Source organism: Rhinolophus sinicus, chromosome 16 (assembly GCF_057876585.1).
Source record: "Rhinolophus sinicus isolate RSI-liver-muscle chromosome 16, RSI-T2T, whole genome shotgun sequence".
Classification (NCBI taxonomy): Eukaryota; Metazoa; Chordata; class Mammalia; order Chiroptera; family Rhinolophidae; genus Rhinolophus; species Rhinolophus sinicus.
The window spans coordinates 3,473,037-3,499,130 of NC_142516.1; the positions used below are offsets into that span (position 1 = coordinate 3,473,037).

The following is a 26,094-nucleotide window of genomic DNA, read 5'->3' on the forward strand; positions in this document are numbered from 1 at the left end:
TCTGGGAAAGACCTTCTCCAAACACTGAGGCGGGGGCTCACATCTTGAGGACGCCCTGAGACCAACACGCCTGGGGCAGAGGCCTGGTCACTGTGCCCCTGCGTTCTAGGTGGACAGGTGGACCCACCTGGGCTTGCGCGGCATGAAGGATCCCATGGCTGCCTTCCCACAGAGCGTGGGGCTGCACCCAGGGGTCCCTCGGACCTGGTTTCCTAGCACCTGGGTGATCGGACCATCCCTCTGAGTCTGAAAGCAGACGGGAAAGCTGGTGGCCTGGGATTCACCTCAGAGCCCTCCACCATCTTCTTCTTTAAATTTCACACCCGCACCAGAATGGTGTGCTGGCAAGGCCGGGCTAATTAGGGAGATGTTCCCCGTTTTGCTGCACTTTCCTGTGTAATTGGAAGGCCTGCTTTCTCCAGTGAGAAGTCGGTGAGAGCTGTTCCCCTGAATAGTTCTAAAAGCTTTGGACCAGCTGCAGATTGATGGGCGAGATGATAATGATTGCTCGGTAATGCAATATTAAAAGCAGAGGTCTTTCTCAGTGCTGACTGAGGACGGAGTTCCAACCTTTTTTCAGCATCAAAAAGTGACTCGAAACTCAGTCACCAGCACTTGTCCTAGAAGAAGCAATCAGTGGGCTCCCAACCCCTCCCCTCCAAATGAAGAAGAAATTCAGGGGTCTGAATGGAGCTCAAGTTCAAATAGGCGCAGCTCGCTTCCAGACCCGGAAGCGCGGAGCGCTCAGCTGGCGGCTCCGGCTCCTGTGGCCGTTTCACATCTCTTCCTCAGAGCTGCAGCCCAGCGCCTGGCTGGTTATAACAAGGACTTGAGGGAGCAAAAGGCTGTTGAAAATCTTTTTTGCACTTTTGCTTCATTAGTTTAGAAGCCAGGGGTTCTGTAGCGGTGCGTTTTCCTGCATAATTTAAGAAATTAATGAAAACATGCCCAATTTTTCCATCCTCTTTTACTCTGTAAATTTGTTTAGCTCTTTTTTTTAACTGTCAGTGGAGGCTGTTGGAACCTAAATATTTTAATGTTGAGGAAATACAGGCTCTTTTCTGTCTGTTTCTTTCGGAAAGACATTTCTTGCCCTCACCCACATGGTGTTCTGTAAATTAGCTGTTATGGGTTGTGAGTGACCTTGGGTCTGAGTTCACCCCATCAGTCCATCCTCTGACCTTAAAGCAGCCAAGTTCTCATAATGACTGAGAGGGAGGGGCCTATGGCCGGAGGGTGGGTCCCCTTCTGAGAGCCAGTGTCAGAACCCCCCTGACTGCAGAATGGAGATCTGAAGCTGTCTGTGGCTTTATTTCACTCTTCCAAAACTCACTTTACCCAACTTATCTGAAAGTATTAAACAGTGTGTGTGTGTGTGTGTGTGTGTGTGTGTGTGTGTGTGGGTGTGTATGTGTGTGTGTGTGGGTGTGTATGTGTGTGTGTGTATGTGTGTAGGTGTGTGTGTGTGTGTGTGTGTGTGTGTGTGTGTGTGTATGTGTGTGTGTGTGGGTGTGTGTAACTTGATTCATGAGACTTGAAAGGACTTTAGAAATTGTTTGATGTGAACATTGCTGAGGGACATACAAAAGCAACGGAAAGGTGATATGTTGACTTGATATTGTAAACAATGTTGATTCTTCATAAATTAATCTCTCCATTTAATGTTATTCCAAAGTCCTAGTAGAATTTCTGTTTTGGAACTTGACAAAATCTTTTTGCTGCTTACCTGGAAAAAACAATTTTCTTTTTTTTGAAAAAATGACAAAGAAGGAGGAGCACGTCCTCTTAGACATAACAATAAATTATAAAACAACAATAATTTAGGCGGGGTGAGGATGATGCAACACTCTACAGGCAGGAAGATGCCAGAGCCAGCATCGTAGCAGCATTTAGACCGTGATAAAAAGTGACATTCAGAAGGGAAAGGGTAAGCTGTTTTGTAGATGAGGTTGGGACAGTCAGTGAGCCACAAGGAAACAAATTAGATCACAGCGTCACATCATTTTCAACATAAAATGTGGTTCTGTTAAATGTTTAAATGTAAAGACTAAAACCTTAAGCAAACACAATTTAAATGCAAGCGAATGTTTATCAGCTTTTGCAGTGGGAAAGGATTTTCTGTGCATCCAGACGATGCCAGAATCCAAAGAGGAAGATGCTGATTGATCTCACCAGAAGCACGTGTGTTAAAAACAACACCATATATAAAATTAAAAGGCCAAAGACAAACTGCAGAAAACACTGGCAACATTCGCCTCAAAGGGTCTGTGATAGTGTTTGCCAAAATGGGTTAATATTTTTAATATGTAAAGAGCTCTTGTAAATAAATAAATAGATAACCCCAAGGGTAAAGTGGAGAGATGGCATGAAGAGACATTTTGGAAGAGAAAAAATTCAAATAACCAACAAACATACGGAAAAAAGATTGAACTTCATTCATGATCAAAGAAATGTAAATTACAGCGGTGACACTCTCCTCTATTTTGCGGGACAGATTTCCCCCTCGATAGGGCCTGATGTTGACCGAGATGCAGGCAGGCAGACAGGCTGTCTGCCACTGGTTTCCTAAACTGGCCAGGCAGTTTTGTAGTGCTCTGGCAAAATGTATCAGAAGTCACAAAAGAAGGTATCAACTTTTAGAAATTTATCTTGAGGGTATTCTTTGTGTGTTGAGATACTTGTACAGCATGTTTTTTATGATGGTGAGAAACTGGAAGGAAATGAAACGACGACAAGTGGGTCTCGTTAACAGTTGGCAGGTTCGTTCCTGGAATGCCCGGCAGCTTTGAAAACTTCCAGAAGAGGAGCATTTTGTGACATAGGAAACATGTTCATGAAATGTTTTTGTTATATGAAAAGAGCAGACCATACAAAGTAGTCTGTATGGTGTGATTCCCCCCGCCCTCGGGGAAAAGGGATGTCTGTACGTGAAGCCTGGAAGGAGAGAAGCAAAATGTTTACAGTGGCTAGTTCAGGTCAGTGGCGCTATCAGTGGACTTGCGTCCTTATTTCAGCTTTTCAGCATTTTCCACATGGTGTGCAATGGTTGTGTATGACTTTCACACTTGGAGTTAAAGACTTAATAAAAGCAAATCTTCCAAACCGGTTCCTGAGCTGTTCCCAGAAGGGGTGATGGTCGAGCGAGGGGTTTCAGCCCTGGGACAAGTTGGCTGCAGAACAGAAACTTGAACTCGGGTCTCTTCATGTTGCATTCGGGGCTTGTTCTTAAGAAAAGTGGGGTTTTGTTTTGACCTTGGTGGTTCCTTGTCCTAGGAATCCCATACCTGCGAAACTGTCTTTCGAAAATAATTCAAAATGTGGAAAGAGCCATATGCACGAAGATGTTCATCACGGCATGATTTATGGTCGTGAAATTGTAATGATTTAGGACCGTGAACAAGCAGCAGAAATGTTCAGTTGTGGGACGTGGTCATGTAACCATGGCACGCTCAGTCGGTGGGGATATTGTATGGTCATTAAAATGGTGGCAAAAGAGAGGCATGCTGATATGAAAAGATGCTGTGGTCGCTATAACGTGTGGTGGGAAAAGTTAGGACATAAACGATCATCTATGATTACGATCATAAACGTAAAATTCGGAAGGGACTATAAACATGAGAGTAATTTTTAGTTTGGGTGGATGTGGCTATCAGAAGCATTCGTTTTCTTTCGTCTTAAAAGTTCCAGTCTTTCTGTAAAGCTATGCTATTCCTTTATTAATTCCAAGAACATTTAAAAGCATTAAAACAGGTGAGCGTCTTTCCAATTCTCTGCCTAGGGCTGGATTCTGGATGGCATCCCTGCAACTCGGGAGCAGGCGCTGATGATTCAGACCCTTGGGATCGTCCCCAGACACGTCAGTGAGTAGGCCCCGCAGGCCCCCCCAGAGCTGCAGCCCCCAGACCCCCGAGGGGGTGCCCTGCTCTGCGCCCGGCTCCCCGGTTCCCACCCTCAGCCCAGCCACGGCCCAAGGGGAAAAAGCCGGGCAGCACAGTTGGACTTTTCAAAGAGCTGAATGCACGTGGGACTCGTTCTTAGAAAAGTGAGGTTTTGTTTTGACACTGGTGGTTCCTTGTTCCAGGAACCCCACCTCTGAGAAACTCTTTCTTGGGAAATAATCTTAAATGTGGCAAAAGTGTTGTGCACAGAGGTGTCCCTCGCGGCAGTGTTTATCGCAGTGAAAACTGTCCGACAGTCACGTGGGTAGGTGTGCGCTGTCCTTGGTCCTGAGCTTGTCCTTTGTGTCTTGGTGCCGTTGTAGTCTCTCAGGCATGGGAAATGGGCGCTGTTTTCATGTCATTATACAGTGAGGGAAACATAAGGCAAGCTGTTGGGCCATGGGATTCATGTCTGGGTCCGCTGCCCAACGTGCCTGCTTCCCCTTCTCTGCACAGTTGCCCTGAGTGCTCCAGACACGGTCCTCATCGAGAGGAACTTGGGGAAGAGAATTGACCCTCAGACTGGAGGTACGGCCATCTTCACCACCACCCCCACCTGTGGCCGTCCGGGACCCCTCATAACAGCCCCTCCCATCACTTGCTCTCCGGCTTTGGTGGCAAGTGGACCTGGCTTTGTGGGTCGGGCTCTGCCAGGTCCAGCTGTGTGATGTGGGCTGGGTTGCCCAGCATCTCTGAGACTCGGTTTTCTCCTCTGTACGTGGGGATGAAAATACCGAGATGTATCTTAGGGTGTGACTGCTGTGTGGGGGATGCAGTGACACTGCAGCTGGGCGCCTGTCACAGTCCTGGTGCAGAAAGTTGCGCTGCCCCTCCCATCGTCCAAGTGTCATCGTCATCTGTGATTGTTATAGTGACGTCACAGCAGGCCCAGAGCCAAATGCAGCCTGCACCGGTGAGGTGGCCAGTGCCCTGGGGTTTGCATGCTCAGGCCTCAGGACCACGGCCCCCCACCACTGGGCAGGTGACCCCAACTGCGTCCCTCTGTCCTTGCAGAGATCTATCACACCACCTTTGACTGGCCCCCTGAATCTGAAATCCAGAACCGACTGGTGGTACCCGCGGGCATCTCGGAGCTGGAGACAGCACAGAAATTGCTGGAACATCATAGGAACATTGTCAGGATCCTCCCCTTGTACCCCAAAATCCTGAAAGTCATCAGTGCTGACCAGCCGTGCGTGGACGTCTTCTACCAGGGTAAGCCCTGTGGGCAGCAGACTCCCCAGGCATTCGACTTCCTCACCCAAGGGGCACCTGATCCGGCAGTGCCAGTGTCCAGGGTGTGCCCAAGAGCCTGGGAGTCAAGTCACAGATGGTCCAGGCTCCCTGCGGGGCCCCTGGGAGTGCCGGGCTGACGGTCTCCACTCTGTGTGGTCAGCAGATTGGACCGGGAGGTGGGTGGGCTGAGCAGACTCAAGGGAAAGGGTGGGACAGACATGGCAGCAAGAAGCGTTGCCCTGAGGGTGAAGGAGAAGGAAGAGAACATTTATAAAAACTGAAAATACAGCAACAAATTGCCACCACCACCACCACATCAAAAAACCACAATGCAACTTAAGTGTCGTGAAGCCACTTAAAAATTGGCTGAAGCAGGCTGGTGTGCGTGTGTGTGTGCGTGTGTGTGTGTGTGTGTGAGTTGAGCCCCAGGACTTTGGAGCCAGGTGACCTGTGTTCAAATCTGGAGCCCACCACACCTGCTGTGCCGCCTTCGGCAACCCTCTTAACCCTTCGGAGCCTCAGTTTTGCCATCCCCATAATGGGAACAAAACTCCTGCCTCCCCGCCAGGCTCGGGTGAGATGATGTGGGATTCTGCAAATCGTGTGTCCGCAGCTGCACACCTAGTGGCCAGTGCCGAGAATCGGCTCAATACACGCCAGACGTTGTTGTTCTCGTCATGATTCTACAGTCTGTCCAAAAGGCCAGGGAAAGTGACAGTAATTCTATCCCAAAGCAGGTGAATTAGAACTTTTCAAAATCTTGCCAAGCTTTCGTTGTCTCCAAGGCCAGTTACCCCTTCTGTGCAATGTCAGGTAAATGACATGATAAAAATATTACCAGGGTCTTACGACGCTTGGCAGTTTCCATGGGCTCTTTTGGGTATATTCTCTCAAATCTCTTTAAGAGAAGCTTTGTTTGGTGGGGAGGTGGTCCTGAGCTCCCCAGGCAGGCCCTCCCACCGGCCCCACCTGCCTGTGCACTTGTGCGAGCAGCTTTGCTCTCCTGAGAGCCCGGAAACGGCACAGAAACTTCTGGAGTATCGCGGGAGCATCGTCAGAGGTCAGCCACCTGACCGGTGGGGTGTCTAGAAACTGATGCTACTTTAAAAAACCGCCAGGATGAATGGGTGGCTTATAATTTTCCAGTGATTTTGCATCTCAGAAGGGTCTTTAGTAGCAAGCACTATACTCTGACGATAAACAACCACAGCATTTATCTTAGGCCATGATTCTGAATTTACACATTAATTACTTCCAAATTATTTAATTAAATTTAAAAGTTCATATGATTGTTCATAAAGAATTCATGCCTGGAATTGTAAATAAAAATGTGCATCTGAATATATTAATTATTATTAATTAATAATGCAGAGAGATAAATTGAGAATTGGAATGCAAAATTCTCTCTGTTTCTTTAATCTGTCTGCAGTGCATCCAGCAACCACATATTTTTAAAAAGAATAATTAGATGTCGAGACTGTCTGGGGGATCATTACTTCTCATTAACTTAGTTATTTACTGTAAGTGAAGCATCATTTGTAAGCAGGCTGCTTCGCCCGTAGTTCCGATGTGCTGATCATGGAAGGTCTGAGAAGAAAGGGAACTTTGCTTGAGTCGCTTCCTCCAGGTCACGCCCATTGGTGCAGATGTTACCGTGGCAGTGGCCTTGGGAAAGTTTCCCCGGCCCTGTGAGTGGGGACGAGACTCATGCAGCCCTCGAGGGACTGTCGACAGATAATGCCTGTCGAGTATTTAGTTTAGCACTTACGATATGCTAGTGATGACAGTGATGATCATGACCTTGAATAGACAGCCTGTGAACTTCTCTGCCTCTAGTTTTAAAAAAGAGGGGAACTATGGTATCCCTAATGATCCTTCCAATTAAAAACCCCTAGGACTTGAGAGGTCAAACCCTGCACAATGAGCATACATCTCCTAGTCGTTCTTGACTTTGCCCCCGTCCCTGCCAGGGGACAGTCGGCAATGTCTGGAGACATTTGTGGTTGTCACGAACTGGGACAGGGCTCCTGGGCCCTGGTGGGTAGAGGCCAGGGGTGCTGCTCAAATCCTGCAATGCACAGGACGGGCCCCACAGCAAGGAACCGTTTGGCTCCAAATGTCAGGAGTGTGAAGTGGGGCCACCCTGCTGCACCTGTCAATAGTTTCAGGGCAGCTGGGTTCCTGACGGCGTGTGTTGGCTCAGCCCCTTGCCCAGGGTGGAATCCATCTGAAGGCAGGAAGGTGCCACAGGGCCACCCATGGCTGACCTTTGGCGTTGGATAGTCTGTGTCCCTGGCAGGAAGTGGGCTGGGGCGGCAGATCCAGTTTTGATGTGGGCAGTGGGGAAACGGGCATGGCCTTGGCTCAGCTGGTGGGCAGCTCCCCTTGGCAGGGGCCGAGTGGCTGTCCTTTAACGGCCTCTGCAGCCACTCTCACACCCCCTCCTCCTCCATGATCAGGTGGGAGGTGACCTGGTTTGATGTTCAGTAGCTCTTGGCATCCAGTGCCCCACTCTGTGGCCGCCTGTGTTGGAGACGCTCCCCCTGTGTGCCCCCTTCTTTGTTCATCAAATGCCAGGGCCACCAGGGGCCAGGCCTGTGCGGCTGCACCTGCCCTTTCCCGGGACCTATTGGATGGCTGCCCCTTTGGAGATTCACAACAAAGTTGGTGTCACAGAGCTCAGCTGCAAATTATTCTCCACCAGTGCCCGAGTCCTTTAGAAGTCCTCGCGTGCTGGGCCCCCGCGTGGCCCAATGGGGTCATCAAAGCCAGTCTCTGCCACTAGGAAGCTGGCCTGGTCCTGGGTGCCAGGCGAGAGGTTCAGCCGGACTCAGTTGGGAAATACCGCAACACAAGATTGCGTGTCCTGTGTCCCGGACCCAGCCCCCCACAACAGGGAGGGAAGCGCAGATTCCCGCACTGTGTTAGAGGCATTCAGGGCAGCACCGAGAGGGTGGCTGCTGTGCATTTCATTGCCCCTCCCGCCTTGGTGCCAGGCCTGAAGCTAAGTAGTTCCCCCGCAGCTTCGCCCTGCTTGGCAGTGGTAAGTTGGGTTTCCATGGAGCTGTGAAGGTGAGGGATGATTCCTGTGTGAGATGAGCCCCAGCGCAGGTGCTGTGGGGCCGGTTTCCCTTTCTCTAGGGTCCAGGTTCATTATCCTCACGTCCTCTCTTTCCAGCTCTGACCTATGTCCAGACCAACCATCAATCAAACGCCCCATTCACCCCGAGAGTGCTGCTTTGCGGGCCCGTGGGCAGTGGGAAAAGTCTGCAGGCTGCCCTCCTGGCCCAGAAATACAGCCTCGTCAACGGTGAGTGCCCAGTAGCCACCCTGCTTCCAGAGGCTGCCCTGCCTTCCCACGCTGTCCTGTTTTATGGGGGTGAGAAGGAGGGCGGCATCGCTTCTCTCTCTTGCTCTCTGCTCTGACAATTTTCAGTTAGTCCATCTTTGCAAGGATAAGGCTTTTTCCTCCTGGAGAATACTGCCATAAAGACATTAGCCAATGAAAACGTGTCGGCAGCCCAAAGAGCCGGAATGATTTCTAGTTATCATCTGCGTATCCTCGGGAAGGGTGGTGTTCTGTGCTCTGCACCAGTCGCGCTTCCCTCCAGTCTCCTGGAAGCCTCCGCTGCTGCATAATGCAGTTCTGCTATGTATTTGTTTTCTCCCGTCTCGTTTGGCGCCCCAACCCAGGTCAGCGTGTTTACAGGCAGACAATTTCTGAACCAGAGGAAGACTTCTTGCTCGGCGCAGTTTCAATAAATATTTTACCAGGAGGAGAATATTGCAATCAGTTCTCCAGGTCTTTCCCAGCGTGGTCCCAGGCGGTCTTAGATGCCAGCCTGTGTTCAGGGGCATAAAGGCCCGGGAAGGAGGAAGGAGCTGTAGCAGACATGTAGCCGGCCGGAGGGAGTTAAAGGCAGTGCCCCCCCGCCGCCCCCCCCCCCCCCGTGCCCCTGCAGGGTTCCATAAGCCTAAGTAACCGCACTTTATTTACTAAGGAACATGAGACCTGCACCCCCAAATATATAAATATGCATATATATACCCCAAATTATACATACACACCATACAAATATACATGTATACACACAGACAAATATATACAGAGGGAGCCAAAAAATGTGCACACATTTTAAGAAAGAAAAACTATTAAAATTGTAATAATATGTACCGATAGCAAAAGAGGAATACAAGTCACATGTGACTTCTGCAATGACAAGAGGTGCTCAAAGTGGTTCCCATCAGCATCCAGACACTTCTGATTACGATGAACTGCTGCTTGAACAATGTTGACCAAAGTTTCTACTTGTAGACATTTTTTTGGCACCCCCGGTATATATCAACCCCGAAGGATCAAATTTGGAATAAAAATGCTTTTCCATTAGGTCCCCTGCAACTTAAAATTCCAAAGCCACTGAGACTAGCCAGGAATTAATGACAAAAATCGTACCCATAAAATGAAGGTAGAGAACTGAGCAGGTGTTCTGATTAGTATGGAAAAATGCTAATAGTAGTAATATTAGTATTTTACTACAAATACTCAATAGTACTCTTCTGATTTGATTAGTATGGGAAAATAGTCTGGATACTTGAGGCTCAAAAATGTTTTGCCTTGCACCAGTTTTTGTTTTTTTAAAAAACAAAACCCCTTATTCAGATCGTTCCTTCTCTTTTTTGACTTTCCCTCTCCTGCTTTGTCAGGAACGAGCCGCAGCCTGCTGTAGCTGCACCCACGTGTGTGTTTAGGTTCCTGTACTTACTGTTATGTGAAGGCATGTGAAGAGTTAGAGCCAGCAGCGCCTGAAAGGCAGAGGGCGGGTCTGAAACAGCAACAGGCCTAACACAGTGCAGGGCTTGGTTGAACACAATGGTCACCGTGTCCTACTTTGTTTATGCAGGCAGCTCATCCAGGAAGGGCACGTCTTCATTGAAATTGTTTTCAGCACACCAATCCCGAAGGGATGAGATGACCAGGCTAGGTTTTTCCAAAAGTGAAAATAGAAAACCTCCTCGTGGTTTTCGTTTTGTGGCCATTTTGGGGGCCCCTTTTGATAACTGAGCATTTGGACACGAACTCTGAAAGTTCATACTACTCAAAGGCATTCTTGATAAATACAAGACATCATGAGATTTCAGTAAACCGACTTAAGGGACCTGCTGTTGACAGGCAGGCGTGTGAGTGTCTGCAGAGGCCTGTCTGCGCCCAGAGCTCTGGGACCTGCCCCATGGCCGGCCCCTGGCTGGGTCCTCATCTCCACATATGAACCTCCCAGTCCCAGGAAAACAGCTCCAAACAAACAAACAACACACCCCGTTCACTCCTACGGCGTTTACTGAAACACTCCGATTTACAATTGGCGGGAATACTCTCATAAACAGGCGCATCTTTTTCGAAGAAAGGCCACTGCTCATTGAAATGCTAACTGTGCAAATCCTTTGGCCCAGGGATCTCACCCCTAGGATTTTATTCTTCTGACACACTCCTCTGTGCAATAAGAGATGTGAAAGGTGCGTAATGAAAAGTAGAGGCAACCCACACTCTGTTCATAAGACGGTTAGTTAAGTGAGTTATGGTCAACCCACACAGTGGAGTACAAGGCAGCTGTTAAAAAGAAACCTGTAGAGCAACTTAATGTCCGTGATGTATTGTTAAATGAGGGAGGGCAGAAAACAAGTCACTCAGCGGTATTCAGGGGATGGTCTCATTTTTGTTCAAAGACTGAAAAAGTATGTTAGTCTTTGCTCAAAAAAATCTGGAGGAACATCCATACACCAAACTGTTCATCGCTGTAGAGCAGTATATTATGCAATTCTGACTTTTTTTTGCAGTGAAGATGAATTTTACTGTGAAGAATTTTATTAAAATATTAATATTACTCATTGAGTGCCCGCCATATGCAATGCACTTCATTGGGTGCACAGATAGGGCAAATGTAAAAAAAGACATAAGAAAGGGACTTAAGGGTCCGTTGGGCCCTGTCAGGGTGGGGGTGGGGAGTGAGCAAAGTGGGGTGGATTGATCCCCACGTAGTTCCCAATCTCATGGTGTCTAAAGCCTTTGCTGTCAAAATACTTTGAATTATTAGAGAGAGGAGACTGTTACTGGGTTTTCTTCATAGACCATTGTAGAGCGAGGTGGTTTTAGGCAGGGGTTTTAAACCATTCTTTTTTTTTTTCAATTGAAGTTTATTGGGGTGACAATGGTTAGTAAAGTTACATAGGTTTCAGGTGTACAATTCTGTAATACATCATCTATATCTCACATTGTGTGTTCACCCCCCAGAGTCAGTTCTCCTTTCATCACCATGTATTTGCCAGTCTTTTCTAATATAAACACTTAACGTTATACATTTTCCTCTAAACACAGCTTTAGCTTCATCTCACATTTTTTATGTGTGTGTGAATATAATATTTATTTTATTTGCAAGAATGACTCTTTGTCAGCAGCAGATAGGACCAGGAACACAGACTTATGACATGAAAACAGCTACAAGCAGGACTACCTGATCATGTCGTAGCATCTTCTAGGTATCTCTGCCCCTTTCCCAAATATGTTGACATTAACTTTCTACTCCACCATCTTGACTGGAACTTATCTCGCACATTTTTAGTATGTTTTATCATTCAGCTCAAAATATTTTATAATCTCCCTTGTAGTTTCTTTTTTCACCCGTATATTATTTAGAAGTGTATTGCTTAATTTCCAAATATTTGGGAATTCTCCAGATTTTTCTTTGTTGTTTCCTGATTTCTAACTTAATTCCATTGTGGTGAAAGAACATACCCTGTATGATTTCAATCCTTTGAAATTTATTGATACTTTTTTTATGGCCCAGCACACGGTCTATTTTGGTGAATTCTACTTGAAAAGAACATGCATTCTAGTGCTGTTTATACTGTTCTAAAATGTTACCGTGTTTCCCTGAAAATAAGACCTAGCTGGACCATCAGCTCTAATGCGTCTTTTGGAGCAAAAATTAATACAAGGTATTTATATTATATTATATTATATTATATTATATTATATTATATGACCCGATCTTATAGTAAAATACGACTGGGTCTTATATTAATTTTTGCTCCAAAAGGCGCATTAGAGCTGATGGTCTGGCTAGGTCTTATTTTCGGGGAAACACGGTAATTAGGATAAGATGTTTGATAGTGTTGTTCAAATCTTCTGTGTCCTTAATGATTTCTCTCTACTTATTATTTCAATTGCTGAGAGAGGTGCATTAAAATCTCCAACTGATTGTGGATTTGTCTATTTCTCTGCCAGTCTTCACTTCGTATAATTTGAAGCTATGTTATTAAGTGCATATACACTGAGGATTGTTATGTCTTCTTGAAATGACCCTTTTATTATTAGGAGACGTTACTCTGCCTCTCTAGCAATACTTGTTTTCTTGCAGTCTACGTTGGTATTAATATAACCACTCTTTCTTATGATCAGTGTCTATATGGTTTAACTTTTAAACATTTTCTTTTAAACTATCTGTGTCTTACATTTTAAATACGTGTCTTGTAGACAACATATAGCTCGTTCTTGCTTTTTTTTTTCCCACAGGACTTTATTGGGGAACAGTGTGTACTTCCAGGACTTTATTCCAAGTCAAGTTGTTGTCCTTTCAATCTTAGTTGTGGAGGGCGCAGCTCAGCTCCAGGTCCAGTTGCCATTTTCTAGTTGCAGGGGCATAGCCTACCATCCTTTGCGGGAGTCAAACCGGCAACCTTGTGGTTGAGAGGACGTGCTCCAACCAACTGAGCCATCAGGGAGCTCAGCAGCAGCTCAGCTCAAGGTGCTGTGTTCAATTTTAGTTGCCGGGGGCGCAGCCCACCATCCCTTGCGGGACTCGAGGAATTGAACTGGCAACCTTGTGGTTGAGAGCCTGCGTTCCAACCAACTGAGCCATCTGGGAGGCAGCTCAGCTCAAGGTGCCATGTTCAATCTTAGTTGCAGGGGGCGGAGCCCACCATCCCTTGTGGGACTCGAGGAGTCGAACTGGCAACCTTATGGTTGAGAGCCCACTGGCCCATGTGGGAATCGAACCGGCAGCCTTTGGAGTTAGGAGCATGGAGCTCCAACTGCCTGAGCCACCGGGCCGGCCCCGGTCTTGGTTTTTTACAAATCCAGTCGGACATTTCCGGCCTTTTGATTGAAGTGTTTAGTCCATTTCTATTTAAAGTAATTTTTCACATGGTGGTTTCAAGTCTACTACCCTGGTTTTTTGTCGTATTATCTGTTCTCTGTTCCTCCTTTTCCACCAACTTTTGGGTTAACCAAATATCTTTTAGTACTGTGTTTCCCTGAAAATAAGATCTAGCCGGACCATCAGCTCTAATGCATCTTTTGGAACAAAAATTAATATAAGACCTGGTCTTATATTATATAAGACCTGGTATTATACTAATATTATATTATATTATATTATATTATATTATATTATATTATATTATATTATACCCAGTCTTATATTAAAATAAGACCAGGTCTCATATTAATTTTTGCTCCAAAAGACGCATTAGAGCTGATGGTCCGGCTAGGTCTTATTTTCAGGGAAACACGGTAATCCATTTTATTTCCTCTGTTGATTTTTTGGCTTTGTCTCTTTGTTTAATTTTGTTAGTGGTTATTCTAGAGAGTAAATATGCATCCTTTACTTACACCAGTGTATCTTGAATTAGTATTGTATCTCTCCATGTAGGACATGAGAACCTTACAGCAGCATGTTTCCATTTACCTTGCTCCTGTCCTCTATGCTTGTGTTGTCATGCATGTTACCTGTACATATGTTATAAACACTACAATACATTGCAATTGTTTTAGCTGTGAATATTGTTCTTTTTTTTAAGTCAAGAAATGCAGGGAGAAAGGCTTTTATATACAACCACATATCAACACTCTTCACTCTTTTGTTTAGATCCAAATTTCCATCTGATGTTTTCTGTCATCCCAAAGAACTTCCTTTAACATTTCTTGTAGTGAAAGTCTGCTGGTGACAAATTCTCTCCGCTTTCATCTGTCTGAAAATGTCTTTATTTCACCTTCAGTCTTGAAGGGTGTTTTTGCTGCATATAAAAATCTATATGACAGGTTTTTTTCTCTCTTAGCACTTTAAAGATGTCATTCCATTGTCTTATGGCTTGCATTGCTTCTGATGAGAACTCAGAGATTATTTTCATCATTGTATCGCTATAGATACAGCAGCTTTCCCCACACTCTGGCTGTTTTTAATATTTTTTCTTTACCTTTAGTTGTCAGAAATTTAACTATGATGTATTAAGGTGTGGTTTGCCTTGTGTTTATTCTGCTTGGGTCTCAGAGATTCTTGGATCTGTGGGTTGATTTTTTCCATCAAATTTTGAAATTCTCCTGCCATTTTTTTCCAATATTTTTTCTGCCTCCTCCCCTCCTGCCCTTCCTGGAACTCCAGTTACATGTGTGTTAGACAGCTTGATATTATCCTCTAGTTCCCTGAAGTTCTATTCTTTTTTCCAGTCCCCACCCCCACCCCCTGGCCTTCAGTTTGGATACTTTCTGTTGCCTGTTTTCCTGTCTTCAAATTCACTGATTGTGGTCCATGCGGTGTCGTGTTCCATTTAATATACCGTATGATCCAGTTCTAGAATTTCCATCTGGTTCTTTTTTAGTTTCCATTTCTCTGCTGAGATCCCTCCATCTGTTCACTCATTTTAACTATCTTTTCCTTAACGTCTTAAGCATATTTATAATAGCTGTTTTAAAGTCCTTGTGTGCTAAGTCTGACATCTGTATTGTCTCTTGATTTGATTTCTATGGCCTGTTTTTTCTCCCTTATCGGGTCACTTATTCGTCTTTTTGTTGCATCTCAAGTCGTTTTTGATTATACACTGGACATTGTGGTTCTCACATTGTTGAGAGTCTGGTTTGTGTTCTTCTGCTTTAAGAACATTGAGTTTCGACAAGCAATTAAAGTACTGGAGGATCCATTTGATCCAGTTGAGGCTTGTTTTCAGTTTTGTTAAGGTGGGACTAGAGTGTGCTTACTCCAGGGTTAGTGTATTCTTACACCTCCCTGCAGTCTCAGCTAAAGTCTGGGGCATCAGCAGGGTCTCCAGCGTCTCCCCACACTGTGTCACTCTCCACTCAGTTCCCAGCTACCCAGGAGCCTTCCTCTACCAGACCCGTGGAGTCTACACATGCACAGCTGTGTATTGGCCGAAGACTCAAGGGAACCCCGTGTAGGTTCCCGGAACCCCTTCTCTGCATGGCTCTGCCCCACTGTCCTGTCCCACAAATGCCAGCTGCCCCAGAGCCACAAACTCCGATCTTTGTTTCCTGCTGCGCTGTTTGGGTTCCACTGCTCCTATGCCGCGTTTTGAAAAGTGGCCATAGGTAGAGATCCAGGATGGACGTGGGACTCTGTCAAGCATCACAGCCCTGGCTGTCGGTCGTCCAGGGCCCGAAAAGAGTTGCTTCCTATATTTTGTTCAGCTGTATGGCTTCTCATGACGGAAGGTAAATATGATACCTGTGACTCCTTCATGTCCAGAACTGGAAGTTAAGGGTTGAATGTCACAGAGACCGGTTTGAATCCCAGCTTTGCTGCTTGCTGGCTCTGACCTGGAACAAACAGGTGACTTCACCTCTTTGAGTCTCAGTTTCCTTATCTAGAAAACAACAGGCTGCCTCGAGGACCGAGTAAGAGCATATTTCACACAGGGTTTGTCCTATCGAACAGTCTTGGGGACCATCAGCCTTTAGTGTTCCTTAGGCTGCCCTTAGCGAGTGAAGCTGCCCACCACTCCGGGTACAGTCACTGCTGTCATTTCCAGTGACAGAAGCATGTCATTATTGAGGAGGAAGTCTTTGGTGATGGCTGTTGTCCTAAACATTCATTTTATTCAGTTAATTTTAGGATTTTTTTCTTTTTTTGGTTTCTTTAATATAGGAATAAAACTCCTCAGGCTTAAAGTTAAGAAAAGAAAGATTGTGCAATTAACAGCTCATGAAAATACAGCTTGAACCTTCCAGCTTTGGCTGTGAAGGGCTTCCGTAGCCAAGGAGAAGTTTGCCTGTGGTTATTCATTCCACGCTTCTTGACTGACACGTGCGTGTGGCCATGGCGGGGTCTAGGGACACAGTGGGGCTCATGATAGGAAGGCTCCTGCTGCAGGGACGGCATCCGAAAGGCTTAGCAGCAGTGCCCAGGGGACCCCAGGGTGCTGCCTTTGTTCCGCGGGAGTCCATGTGTTCTGTAAACTGACCCGTGTGTGGACCCATGGTCCCATGGAAACACTCTGCCAACCAGGCCTCATGGAAACAAGCTTCCCCTCCCTCCCCTGCGTAATAACAGTGTGAACATGAGCTCAGTTGGGGCACGTCACTTGGGCCCTTGCAGTTCTCCACCTGAATGTTAGTCCTCAACCCCGACCAGAGTCCCACTCAGTGATCCCACTCGGTGATTGTGCTCAGTGATCCCACTCAGTGATCCTGTTCGGTGATCCCACTCAGTGATTGTGCTCAGTGATCCTGCTCAGTGATCCCACTCACTGATCCTGGTCAGTGATCCCACTCGGTGATCCCACTCAGTGATTGTGCTCAGCGATCCCACTCAGTGATTCCAGGTATAAGCCTGGTCCTGCAAGAGCTTCTGCGGTGGCAGCTTTGCAGTTTGTCTTCCCCACACCGTCCATTTCTAGCAGGTTCTTTGCCAAATGTATTCTTTTTCATTCTGCATCTTCCTCCTCAGCTTTTTTTATTTCCCAATTCCTTTTTGATATTTACTTTCACTTGGACACACACCCACACACTGAAAAAACTCTTTCATATTTTCTTTCAGTGACCTTTTTTTTTTTCCCCCTCAGCAAGCAGCACTGGGGTTTCTTATTTCTCATTCTTCCTTCGATTTAAAATTTAATGGGTATCTTTCTGTTCCTTTCCCCTCCAGTCTGCTGTGGACAACTGTTGAAAGAGGCTGTGGCAGACAAGTCAAAATATGGCGAGGTCATCCAGCCCTTTTTCGAAAAGGAGATGGCAGGTAGGCCGCACTTTTCCATAACTGCCAAAACCTCACGGGCTCTGGAGAGACATGGCTCCCTGCAAGGCTCGCTAAGCCCCTGGGAATGCAAACTGGGGAAAACAACGGGGAATGGGCACAGGGCTTTCTAGTGAGCAAAGGCTGTGTTGCTGCTCCCTGGTAAGGCCTCTGGCTTCCAAGCCTGTCCCAAGGGAGGGGTTTGTGGATGTGCAGTGTTGTCCCCGATGGTTGGGAATGGTTCTGGTTTTCAAGACGTGTGCTTTCCATAACTGACAGCACTTAAAAGGAGAGCCAGGAGGGGCTACAGACCTGCCCACATCCTTCGTTATTTGGGGTATAAAAATACTATGAGCAAATATTCTGATTTAATCACCAGTCAGAGTCAGAAGGTCCAGACAGCTTTGCAGATGCAATGATTGACCGGCCATTGGTCCTCAGAGGGTCAGATGCTCCTTGTCTGACGGGAAGGCTGGACCACATCCTTCCAGAACTCTGTGTGGTCTACAACCTGGAAGCATTCCTCACCTCCAACCCCCACCCCCAGAAGGGCACCCTTGGGATCATTCGAGTCTAGTTTCCTGAGTCCACCAATGAGCTGTGGCCACACAGCCAGCTCCTGTCTGGGCTCCTTGAGCCCCTGTCTCCTCCTCAGCAGCATGTTTCCCTCCCACATCCTCTCGCGTAAAGTGCCACAGCTCCTCTGTGCAGTCAGTACAAGCTCTGTTATCAAGTCTGACATGAAGACATACTGAGTGTGAAGAAAAGCGACCTCGGGAGAAGCCCCGTTCTAATGGGCCATGCGTGTGATGACCAGGACACACACCCCCGCCGCCCCCTGCCGATGTGCTCACTGCCGTCTCCTACCAGGATCCAGTGAGTGGGTGAGGAGGCAGGAAGGACAGGCCGCTTGCTCAGAGAGCTCTGCGGGGGCGGCGTCCTGGCCTGGCTCTTCCAAGTCCCTCCTTAAGATGTTCCGGTCCCCGAGGTCAAGTTCAAGTGCCCCAGAGTCAGTGACGTACACAGGGAAAGGCCAGTGTGTGAATCTGCTCATCCCTTAGTCTCCCCGTGGCAAGTAGAATGAGGTGGACACAGGAGGGAGCAGGTGAGAGTGTAATGAAGTGCGAGCTTTGGTGCTTTCTGTTGGCTCAGACCCTGGGGCTGCCCCGAGCAGCCCAGGCGGTGAGACGGAGACAGAAACCCCTGGCTTCAGGGTGTCCTGTGGACCGGGTGTGAGGTGTGTGTAAAGTGCCCCGAGGCTGTTAGGAAAGTGTGACAGCAGCCGGAGCGGGAGCAGCAGTAACAGGGACCTGAGGCAGAGCTTCCCTCCAGCTCTGCCGGCTTCCCATTTATGGGGGGGGTGGCCAGCACCCTAAAGAACGTTTGTCGACTGAGTGCGTGAGTGCGGGAGCTAGTCAGCAGATTCATATCATTTCAGTCTTGCTGCGTAGGAAGTGGTCCCTCGCGCGGCGGGCTGATGCCGGGTCTGCTTGTCCACCCACAAGCATTCAGTGGTTCAGAAAGAAAGCCAAGAGCACGCAGCAGTGTCGGCAGTCGGGGCATCTCAGCAGCGGTGCCGGAGCTCTTTGACTCGCTCCTTGCAACTTTTCGGTACTTTTGAGGTGATTGGTTTTTTTCTTTTCAGAATGAAGTTGCAAAAAGTAACTATTTAGGTGGTTTCCAAATTTGCTGTCCTTCAGTGATCTTGTACCTGCACAGGCTTGTGACCCCCTGACTGTCAGGGTCCATGCACGGACCGGTCACCGCTGACCCGTCATTCTGTGTTGAGGTGCACTCCTGCCGCCAGCATGCGTGGACGCCCTGTCCCCCTGGGTGTGGCCAGCTCATTCATTTCCTGTTGCCGCGGAAACAAGCTTAGTGGTTTAAAACAACACAAATGTGTTGTCTTACAGTTCTGGGGGTCAGAGGTCCTCGCCTCAAGGAGCCGTGGGGTTGCGTTCCTTCCCGAGGTCCCCGGGAGAAGCTGCTTCCTTGGCTTTGCCACTTTCTAGAGGTCCCTTCCTCCCTCTTCAAGGTCAGCAGGGTAGCATCTTCCAATCTTTCTCTCTCTGGCCCTTGAACATAAACCCAGCGAGTCTTTCCAGTGGTGGTCGAGAGGCAGAGTTGTTTTCTTGTTTTTGTTTTTTGTTTTGGTGACTACAAAGGAGACTGAGCGTGCAATTTCCTGTAAAGTTAGTGAGACCGGGACCTTCGATCTTCAACGCTTTGTGCTAAATTTTCCCTCTAGAGCCTTTTGTTTACTTAGATTGTGTAGCTCTATATTTCCTACAAAATTAAAGACACAACAACAACCAATATCATATCTAACTAACAGAAGCAATAAGTTCTGTCATTTCACAAATCCCAACCGCGCAGGGACAACAAAGAATGCATTTACATTCGTAACCACGAACAGGGTCTCATTAGTGGGATGTGGAGAAGCTGCAGAGAAACCAACACGGTCCGTGGGCAGAGGAGGAGGCTGGCACCACCCAGGTCGGCAGCGGCCCGCTTCTCCACCAGCCGAAACAGGAGGAAGTGGAAATGATTCTCATAATTTAGTTGGAAGAGAAGGTCAGACTGAACATGGAAAGTCTGCTTCGCCAACCACAGCCGGGCGTATCTCTGAATGACTGCAGCTGGCAGCCCGGCCGAGCCCCACTGCTTCTCGAATGCAGAACGCCGATGTCTGGTACCAGGTGGAGCTGTGCCATGTTTGGGGTTTGGGGCGCTAATCAGCCACATCACCTCCCTACACCCTGAGCTCTGAACCCATTTAGAGACAGGCCCCGAGGTTGTGGGAAGGAGGGTGTGACGCGTCTGAGGCTCAGCTGGGCTTCCCAACAGGCCTCCAAGTCCAGGCCGGGATACAAGCCAGTGGAGATGCGGACGTGGCCCCTTCCCCAGTACACGGCCATGCCCCGAAGGTGGGCACAGGAAGACTGGTCCCAGGCCTCCCCCTGGAAGAACCTGGCTGAGTAGAGACAGAAGTGGGAAGGGAATCCGTCTACACTGGGCGAGGGCCAGCCCGCTGGAGGCTGGGAGCTGGAGGGACAAGGCTAGCCCATGAGTGACTCTCCTGTCTGAGGACAGAGGCAGAGGGCAAGGGGACAGCACAAGTCCCCTTCCCCGCGCTGCCCTGGGATCGTTAGGCGCCTCCTGAATATGCCTGAGCAGCACAGCACAGCCCCTCACGCACCCACTGGCAGGACTTCTGGAGGACGGAGACGATGGTTGCTGCCTTTCTTTTGGGGGCCCATTGAGGCATCTCAGGTTTCCCTCTTCAAAATCCTCCACGTGTTTCAGATATCTGTGCCCTCAGTGCCAGCAATATTCCTGGGAATGCAGGAGAGCACTGGCCATCCCCCTGCACATGTTTTCACACATAAAATCCAGAAGCCTGCACAGTTCAGGGAGCTCAGCTAAAGGGCAGAGGTCCTTAGTAAGGACACAGAGACTTGTCACCCTGGGGCAGAGCCCTGGCACCTCTGAATGGGCAGCTGTCACGGCCAGAGCATCCGACCGTGTGTGGAAACCCACCCTCACCCCCCAGGCCAGCCCGTGCCCTCGTCCCCTGGGGACACTGCCCTGTGCTTCTGGCTGCCAGCAGCCTCCGCCACGTTCCGGCTCTTCCTGGGGTCCCTGCCAGGCAGGCTCTTGCCCTCTCCACTCACCTTGGAGCTGCACGCCCCTGATACGGTTTTGTTATTGCCTCTTGGCTGCCCTCACGCTCGGTGGCATAGATCAGATGTCATCCTCTGCCCCTGTGGAGCCACTTCCTCTTACTCCCCTCATGAGGCCTCAGGATGTTAACGTCCCCGTCGTGACCTCTGCAGACTTCGTTATGTTCTTTTTTGTCCTCACGGGTGCTGCCAACACCTCCTTTCGAATCAGCAGCAAAATTAATAACTGTTATTTTCTCATCTTTCCACGTTTACTGGGCAAAGGACTGCAGGGCCCCACCTAGCTCGTGCTAAATCTCTCGATCCTAGGCTCGTGGCGACAGCACCGTGGACAGAGGCGTGGGACGATGCTTCCTGGGTGCCCTGGACTTTGAAATGCATAGGTCTGACCTCCGAAACTCATTCTAACTCGAGCTACAGTGAGCAGGGCAAATTTATTCCCGGGGTTTCTGCACACGGCATCCTTATGCGACCACCTCCATGACCATAAGGGGCGTTGGGGCTGAGATCATGCTGGCTGAGCTGCTGGGAGGCGCCTGTCACCTGCACATGGATACGAAACAGGTAAAAAAATCTATGCCGGGCTTTTGGAAAAACGACGTCTCAGTTGCTTCTGCAACATGTAAAATTCGATGGTTGGCGCTCATGGCCTCCACTGCCGCTGTCTGTTACGGCGGTGTGTGTAGATGGGCTTTCTTCTCCCCTAAATCAAGTAAAGGAGCGTCTGGATCTCATTCTCTGCTGAAATCATGGGCGACTCACTGTGGCCACCACCTCTCCTTGTGCTCGGCTCCTTCCCCAGGGCTCCGTTCCTACCCCAGGGCCTCGTGGAAGGTAAGAGTTCTCAGCCCTGGAGACCTCAGCTTCCCGAGGAAAGCAGCCATCTGTCAGTGCCCACTGGCGTGTCTGGGTTCCCGGCTTTCACTTCATATAACAACGAGCCCTCCTCATCGGCCTCAGCTCACCCCGAGAGAGAAGTGTGCACCGTTCGTTTCTAGCCCTTCGCCCAGGACTTTCAGCCGTAAGCAGCCCCGTGGCTACTGGCGCTGGGCACAGCCTCATTCCAGACCGCTGGTCCTGATTAGTGGGACAGAAGGGGGGTCTACCCAGCTCTGCTGATTGTTTTCATTCTCGAACGCAGCTTGCGCTTTCTCTGCTGGCCGGCGACCTGGGAAAGACACTGTACCAGCCAAAGGTGTGCCTTGTCGTTGGTTTCAGTCTTTGCTCTGAGTGTGTGAGCTGCTTTCTTGATCTGTCTGCATGACACTCAGACCACCTTGGGGTTGTCAGGTCGGGGACCACCCGTGAGGGCATGTCCCCAGCCCTTCAGGGGTTAGTCTCCCTTCTGTGGGTGGAAGGGAAAAGTGTGCATTCCAACACCTGCCAACCCTCCTTGTTGGCCAAATTACCATGAGCTACTAACTCACTTCACCCCTGCAACCAACCCCACCACTGCCAGCATCCTCCCAACAGCTAAAACTCTTCAATTATAGGAAGGCCCCCATTGCTGGTGCACACGCCAGACAGACTGACTTGCAGGGGAGAAAGCACCTCCCTAGTTAGCATAATAATTTCCCCCTAAAAGCGCAAGTCCTGATATGTAGAGAAGAGAACGTGGAAGATGGATCATTACCGAGTGTTACCTGTGCCCCCTCCTGCACACCCCAATATTTCTGTCTGGAGAGGGTCCCTCATGGCCTAATAGAGCAGTATCTTTCCCAGGTAGCCGGCGAAGAGGCGGGAGATTTGAGGGAGTTTCCACTCTCATTTGCACCCTTTCTGGTAATGAGGCCCCACCACCGTAAACGCAGACCTCGTAGCACAAACAAGCCAAACCAACCCCAAATTGGGATGATTACGAGCGTTTTCCAGAGCCTTCCGTGCATGGGCATCCCAGGAGGCTTGGATCAGAGCACAGCCAAAGTGCTTCCCTTTTTAGGGGGAATTAATATTCTCATCACTAAATGCACACAAAAGATGCGACAATAGACCAGCTTTTCGCTTTTGTTAAAAACTTGCAAAGAGTTGCTGAGTTGAAAGCCAAAGTAAACCTTCCCGTCTGAGGAGGTAAGCGGACTGCGATCTCCTGTTCTCAGCAGCCGCAGCCTCGGCGAGCTGCCAGCCGTCTACCGCGGAGGGGGCCCCTGAGGGACCTCTGCCCGCTCAGCAAGCCTTTGCATGTGGTGTGTTTGTACTAGCTGCAGACAGCGCCTGACGCTCTAAATAATTCACCAGTTGATTAATAGACTCACAGGGGTATAATTAGAAGAGGGAGAGACAGTGGGTACAGTAACCGGTGCAGTGCTTGGGGGAACAGGGGCCTTTATTTTTTTAAAGAAACTTTCTAGGGTGCTGGGCGTTTGAAGATAAGTTGGGAAGAGCTCAGTGCCTCTTCCCTTTTGAAGTGGAAATAGGACAGTTTGAATCCGTCGAGTTTAATTTTTCACAAGCTTTAGGGGCCCCGCAGTGCAACTCCCTTTTTATTATTGAAAAAAACTCCACAGTTTTCTTTCATTTTTCTACACACACACACACACACACACACACACACACACACACTCCAAGCAGTAAGTAATAAACACATTAATTTACTCTTTTATTCAACGTGAATTTTACTCGGTTTACTTCCTGGGATGTGTCCCCACATGTCTCTTGGGTGCCCCACCCAGAGCCCCCACTGTAGGGCTGCCTTTAGGTTGAGTAATGGATAACCCTGTAATTTATGCATTTTAAAGGAACCCTCACCTTGGTCTGACAATGCTTTTGAAGTAGCTCCTTTTTTCAAGTCAAACTTTTGACTTTTCCGCTGGGACTGCTACAAAGATTTCCTTATGGAAACGAGGTACGAGTCTTCAGCGGGAGAGAGAGCCGTGGCCGTGGCCGTGGCTGTGGCCGTGGCCGAGAGAGCCCAACAGAGCAGCAGGTCTCAGAGTGGCTGTTGCATTCTGAGGGTCAGAGGGCCTGTTAATGAGAACAGATAGAGAAAAGGGGTCAGCACCCCCATTTATCAACAGATTCCTGTCCCTAGAGAGGCTAGTCCATCTCCTTGTTTTTCGTAAACTAGACTTTCATCGAAAAAGTGTGCGTTGTCTCTCTACATTATTAAAATGATGCTTCACCTGGGCGTCATCCAAAGGTCTGTCACCAAAAGGTCACAAAGCTTTTGCTCCATGACCTGTCCAGTGGGGAAACTGAGGCAGGGAGGGGCTTTCGATTCATTCGTGCTTCCATTCAATGACATGTCTCTGTCCCCAGCCAGAGTGGGGCTTGCCTAGTGCCGTCCTTACCAGCTGGCTGCGTCACAAAGAGGGGCGGCCGCAGATGTTTTTGCTGGACTAAATGTGCTTGCTGGGTGTCAGGTTCCAGATCACAGAATGAAATGAAACAAAATCCAGACATTTCTGGCCAGTCGGCGGTGAGCCCAGAAGTGCATGGTGTCCTTCTCTCTCTGACCAGAGCTTCTGGAAGCATTTCCCCCTCCATGGGCAGCCCCGGTGGCTTTCAACCCACTCAGCTGTGAAATCATCTGCGACAGGCGGGACCCTGAGGGCCCAGCCTTCTCCTCCAGCTGGGAGGTCTCCCCTGCAGCCGTCTGGGCGGCTCCTCTCACGCCCCAAGGCCCGTGCGGCTTGAAGCCCCTTTCCCGCTGGGAGTGTCCCTGACGGGAGCTGACACCAGCTACTTCCTCATGGGGCTGTGAGTGGAGTCAGTGGATGGGGAGGATGCCCTGGTGACCTTCTGCAGCCCCTATACCTCGGACAGTCACCGTGACCCTGAAACAGATCAGGGACATGAGACTGGCTGGGCTTTGTCAGCTAGAAGGTGGCACTGAGGCTTCTCCATAGGGAACATGCACAGCTGTGATGGATGAGGGGGGAAGTGTGGGGCCCACGCCCGGCAGCTCTCACCGGTCCACACCACTCTGAGTGAGAAGGGGACAGTGGGGGGGCGACAGTGGGCATGGGGCAGACTGTCACCTGTCCACACCGCTCTGAGTGAGAAGGGGAGAGTGGGGGGTGACAGTGGGCATAGGGCAGAGGGGGAGATTGGCAGGGTGGGGGCGGAGGGGACCGGGAGGTGGAGAGGTGTGGGAATAGTACAGAGTATTAAGTGCCCGTTTCCATCTGTTCCCATCCACCCTCCCTGCCACCATCCTGTGGCATCCAGTGGTGGTAGAAGGCCAGCAGGGACACTCCTTTCTTCTCGCCTCTCACCTTAGACCTCGAATGCACACGTCTGATTTATCCCACCTGCGATAGTGACCTCTAGAACTCTGATCTCACCGCCCAGTTTTGGTCATGGTTGGGTTCCAGGGGGGTGAGCTGGACCCCCTCTGGGACACCTCCCTACCTCAGTGTCCACGCCCCCCCACCTCAGTGTCCACGACCCCCCCCCCTGCCCCCCGCACCTCAGGCTCAGTCTGCCTGGCCGCCCGTCTATTCCCCAGTCCCCAGCGCCATAGCAGGAGCTCCGCTCATGTTTGTGAATGAATGAGTGAGCACACGGCATGGTGTGGGGATACCAGGCAGGCCCGCCCTATAGCATCTGGGCCCGGAAGCTGCCCTCCCCTGCCTGCATTCTGTATAGGTGAGACCCCCTTCAAGGTCATGGGGGAACAAAGGCGAGAACAGGCGATAGCAGGCAGCAGGCAGCCTGGCGGGTTTCTGGAGAGGAGACCTGCAGTGCTGACTCCTGGACAGTCAAGGGAGCAGCTGCAGGTCTGCACTTAAAGCCCCAGTTCAGACTGTGCCACCTTCCTCCCAGGCATGTGACTGTGGGCCAGCCACCCGGCCTCTCAGAGCTTCCCCAGTATCAAAGCCATTGGTGTGTGACGTGTACAGGCTGAAACTGTGTCTATACAATGTTTAGCGCAGTGCACGGCCCATGCCAGGCCAACGGATGGATACTCACTAGTGTCCTTCATGGTACCAGTAGCTGTCATCGTTGTAATCGTAGCAGAAGTGATGGTAGTAGCAGTGGTTACATGCTTCATATATGGATTTTTAAAATATTTTATTCTTGTTCTGTGACTGCTGCCTGCTTTGGGTGCCGGGTCCCCTTGGTAAGCGGGAAGTGGCAAAGGCCCATTTTCCCACACCTGTGGTGCTCCAGTCACCCATCGCACCTGCCCTACAATCTAGTGGCATAAAATGGCCACTGTCTTATGCTGATTCCGTGGGTCAGGATCTCAAGAAAGGCATGGCCCTTCCTCTCCAGCCT

At 49.2% G+C, this 26,094-nt stretch overlaps 1 protein-coding gene across 5 annotated transcripts in view; it reads left to right on the forward strand.

Moving 5' to 3' along the window:
- The window catches only part of AK8 (adenylate kinase 8), a 113,356-nt gene that overhangs the window by 34,746 nt on the left and 52,516 nt on the right, over positions 1-26,094 (forward strand). For 4 of the 5 annotated variants that reach the window (XM_088793596.1, XM_088793595.1, XM_019728912.3 and 1 more), the window contains 5 exons: positions 3,779-3,860; positions 4,395-4,466; positions 4,953-5,153; positions 8,353-8,484; positions 17,105-17,194. In XM_088793596.1, coding sequence (XP_088649722.1) covers positions 3,779-3,860; positions 4,395-4,466; positions 4,953-5,153; positions 8,353-8,484; positions 17,105-17,194 — 577 coding nt within the window. The remainder of the gene's footprint in view (positions 1-3,778; positions 3,861-4,394; positions 4,467-4,952; positions 5,154-8,352; positions 8,485-17,104; positions 17,195-26,094) is intronic. The other variant, XM_088793597.1, reaches the window with a different exon arrangement.